Source organism: Cornus florida, unplaced genomic scaffold (genome assembly GCF_030987335.1).
Source record: "Cornus florida cultivar Cherokee Brave unplaced genomic scaffold, ASM3098733v1 CherokeeBrave_3.0.0_Hap2_Chr09, whole genome shotgun sequence".
Taxonomy (NCBI): domain Eukaryota; kingdom Viridiplantae; phylum Streptophyta; class Magnoliopsida; order Cornales; family Cornaceae; genus Cornus; species Cornus florida.
The window spans coordinates 25,061,100-25,065,253 of record NW_026775579.1 but is presented as its reverse complement, the minus strand read 5'-3'; the positions used below and the strand labels follow the sequence as shown (position 1 = coordinate 25,065,253).

At 37.3% G+C, this 4,154-nt stretch overlaps 1 protein-coding gene across 1 annotated transcript; it reads left to right on the top strand.

Annotated features, from left to right (window-relative positions):
- The first annotated feature begins 263 nt into the window (after positions 1-263).
- Positions 264-2,355, top strand: LOC132272418 (bidirectional sugar transporter SWEET1-like). Its single transcript, XM_059773574.1, has 6 exons — positions 264-300; positions 434-470; positions 793-888; positions 997-1,276; positions 1,606-1,725; positions 2,179-2,355. The coding sequence occupies exons 1-6, from the start codon at positions 264-266 to the stop codon at positions 2,353-2,355; spliced, it is 747 nt and encodes a 248-aa protein (XP_059629557.1).
- Positions 2,356-4,154: the final 1,799 nt, after the last annotated feature.

Genomic DNA, 4,154 nt, shown 5'->3' with positions numbered 1-4,154 from the left:
CATCCAAAGTTGAAATAAATGTAGCCCCACTCACATGTTGAAAAGCTGAGGATGAAAAATAATTCAGTGTGAAACTTGGCTTTGATATATTTACCGCCAAGCATTGAGCTGCCTATATATATAAACCTTTCCCTCCTAGTTTGTTGTCAAGTCACTATACCACCCTGTGAACAACCCTCTGTTCTGTATTCTGAGCAGTTCTGGACTTTCTTAGAGTGTTTGTTTGGTCATTTTTCTTTTGTTCAGTGAAGAAGATTGAAGACATGGGTAACGCTCTTCATTTCGTATTCGGAGTTTTTGGTGAGTTGTTACTTCCTAAGAGTTATGTTTCTGTTTTCCACTTTAATTTCTTTTTGTTTCACTCATATTACATTCCTAGGCCTTGGTTTTGATTTCAATTCATAGTACTTATGTTCCTCTGCCTTTATCACAGGAAATGCCACCGCTTTGTTTCTCTTTTTGGCACCAATGTATGCATCTTCATTCTCTGCCTCTTTGTCTTTTTTTTTTTAATCTCTCTCTACATATATATACATATATATGTATATATGTATGTATGAACTTTTTCTGGAAAGGGTTTTGTCAAGAACAAGAAGTCCATGCTCAGTGGTGATGTCGCCGAAATCCTTTTGAAAAAAAGGGTGACTAAGTCATTTAATTTACTCTTTGCTTTTGGCAAAGAAATCAACACTTATTCTTGGTAAACCATCAAGGGTAAATCAGTAAATTAGCTTACATCCAATATTTGTTTTTGGCAAGAGTTATTAATTGTTTAATTTTAATTATTTGTAGGATTACATTCAAGAGGATCATAATGAATAGGTCAACGGAACAGTTCTCAGGCATTCCCTATCTCATGACCTTACTCAACTGCTTGCTTTCTGCTTGGTGAATTTTTAATTACTACTAAATTAATCTTTGTTTAACCTGTCTCATTCCATTTTTACCCTCGGGATATATGTTAATTTACTGATTTACCCTTCGTGGTTGAAACAGGTATGGCCTGCCCTTCGTGTCCCCAAACAACATCCTAGTGTCCACCATCAATGGCACTGGTGCAGCTATTGAGTCCGTCTATGTGCTGATCTTCCTCGTGTTTGCCCTAAAGAAGGAGAAGGGTAAGCTTCTCGGGCTCCTCTTGTTCGTGCTCACCGTGTTCTTGGTTGTCGCCTTTGTTTCCATGTTCGCACTTCATGACAAGGACAGGAAGCTCATTTGTGGTCTTGCCTCCGCAATCTGCTCCATCATAATGTACGCTTCGCCTCTATCTGTCATGGTGAGCTCTTACACTATTTTTCTCCTATTCATGTGCTCTTCTTTTACATTTCTTCATTTACTTGCAATTTTAATTATCAGATTGAATGCTCAAACCACTGTGCCTAAAATCATTGGTTAGGTAGAGATATTGATAAAGAAAGGTTAATGAAACAAATTTGCAATAGTGTTCAAGTGACAATCATATTATACTTGTGAGCTACTCTTTGGGCCAAGAAGAACCTATTTTGGGAGATAATTTATGCTTGTTAAAGTAAACCATGCCTACATATATACAAGTATAGCACAAATTTATTGAGTTCTTATATCTATGATCACTTTTATGTGCAGAGGTTGGTGATTAAAACGAAGAGTGTGGAGTTCATGCCATTCTTCTTGTCGGTGTTCGTGTTCTTATGCGGCACTTGTTGGTTCATCTTTGGTCTGCTAGGAAAGGACCCCTTTCTTGCAGTAAGTAGTAGCATATATAGATCTGCATAAAAATTGCTGAAATTATTGGTGATGAATTATTTTAGTTTGACCATGTCACAAGATGCAACTTTTTGTACGTATAATTTTATTGGGCGGGGCATTACTCGGTGGCCAAGTTGGTAGAGTGCCCAACTCTCCAAGCGAGTGTGACTATGTTCGATTCCCCCTCCCCTAATTTGGAAGGATAAAAAAAATATAATAAAACTTTAATGGGACTTAGTTTTTTATTTATTTATTTATTTTTATTTTTTTTTATGACCCAGAACTCCCTGAAACAAGGCCCCTTAGGGACCCCACCCCATAGCGCCAAACTGAGGGTAATGTAGCACAGCCCCATGGCCACACACCGGATGAGTAGTTTCTTTGACTATTGTGTTGTGATGATTTGTTAAAAATTGATCCTAAAAAGTCCATTATGTCCTGGTGTTGCAGGTGCCTAATGCTTTCGGATGCGCGCTAGGGGCGATGCAGCTGATACTATATGCCATTTATAGAGACAAAAAGGGTGAACCCAAGAAAGCCACCACCCCTACTGGCGGGGCCATGGAGATGGGGCTCAGCAAGCCCCACCAGGAGAAGCAATCCGACATGCAACACACACACAAGTAAAAACTGCATAGAGGAACTCATAGAGAGCATTTTGGTCCATGTCATTTAGGGGATGGGTGTGCTTTGAAACCACACAATGCACTGATTTAATTTTAAATTGAGCAGTTGTGATCTCTAAACGACAATGCTCTTTAAGAGTTTATCTATGCACACATGTACATGTGTGTGTGTGGTGGTGTCAAGTGTGTGCTTTAAGCTTGTCTTGTACAAGGAAATACCGTAGCCAAAATGGGGCGTCTGGCATGTCTATTGTTGCAGAAATGGAACTTCGGATCACAAGTATTGTGGACTAGTCATCATGTGTTTGGTGGTTCACACTAAAGCAAGCCATACACATGACGAATATATAAGTATTGTGGCCTTCTTATTTGTTGTACAAATCGAGTCTCGCTTGTATCTGAGTGTAACACTTTGTTCTCACTAAGTTGAGAATCGTAAGACTACGTACCTTCAAGTCAAATAATATCACAATCAAGTTCGTGTTTGTATCTATCATTGTTTCTAAGTTCTTCAGATTAAAGGAGATCATGTTGCTCTTTTTATGCTTTAATAATTATTTAAGTATACATTAGAATGTCGAAATTCTTACTAAATATGCATTAGAATGTAGAAAATCTTGAAAAATGGGTAACATTGACTTAGGGGTGCAACTTGGGCTCCGTAACTCGAGCCAACCCGAGCCCAGCCCAATTTTATATGGACTTGGATTATTATTTTCACAATTAGAGATGTGTTTGGGTCGAAAAATCTCAATACGAAAGTTAATTAGGGTTGGGCTTGGATTGATGTGCTAGCAACCTAAGCCCAATCCGAATCCAAATTTTAATATTATTTTTATATATGTTTTTTTATTTGATATGCATTATATATAATATTCAAATTTTGATCACCTTTTTTTCTTTTTAACTTCCTTTGTTTAAATTTAAATTTATTGTTTGTTAACACTTGGAAAAATAATTTGCTAAAAATTTGTTTATAAATTATTAAAAATTTTGCAATAAGTTTTTTTTTTTTTTTTTTTTTTTTTTTTTTTTTTTTTTTTTTTAGGAAAAATTTAATCTGAAAGTAACTCAATATCACATTAAATTTTCAGTGTGGAGATTGGACATATAGTAACCTAAATTCACCTGACTTTTTAATTCGAAATCTAAGCCCGAGTTGTAAACCCGAGTTTAAAAATAAGGGTTAATTTCATCGACACCCCTTTAGATTTGGCCAGACATCACCTTGAAATAACTTTCAAAAATTACTATCAATTAGGTCAATCTTTACTTTTCTGTCGCTAACACTATTAAAAATGTGCGAAAAGAAAAATTTACCCTTATTTTTTAAATTCATTTTAAGCCAAAATATCAACAAACTGAAAAGACAACATTGCACCCATTAGTTTCTCTCGTAAAATATATGTGTGCATATATATGTATATATAGGCTCGGTGGCCTTCTAGCAACGACGGCGATGACGGCGACGATGATGAACTACTCCAAAGGTAATGAAGATCAACAACGATTTCGGCAAGGTTTTATCTTAAATAATCATTCCCACAAACAAACCCAAATCATCATCGACACTGTCAAAACCATAGTCGACGGGGCCACCACCCACCACGCCGGCCTTGCTACCACCACCATCCCCAACCCCCACAGTAGGCATGCAAAATTTCCCTCTACCACCACTAGGTACTGAATCACTTCAACACCACCACTACCAAACCTAGAGGTTGTGATCAAACGGCTACAATCTCTTCTCCAACGTCGTCGCCACCTCGGACCTCCGGTATCAGATCCCCGACGGTGTCA

Excerpts from the sequence above, each read along its gene's own strand:
- LOC132272418 (XM_059773574.1), top strand. The coding sequence starts at position 264 with ATGGGTAACGCTCTTCATTTCGTATTCGGAGTTTTTG. Across the intron at positions 889-996 it reads AACTGCTTGCTTTCTGCTTG|GTATGGCCTGCCCTTCGTGT; the intron begins GTGAATTTTTAA and ends TGGTTGAAACAG. Across the intron at positions 1,277-1,605 it reads CTTCGCCTCTATCTGTCATG|AGGTTGGTGATTAAAACGAA; the intron begins GTGAGCTCTTAC and ends TTTTATGTGCAG.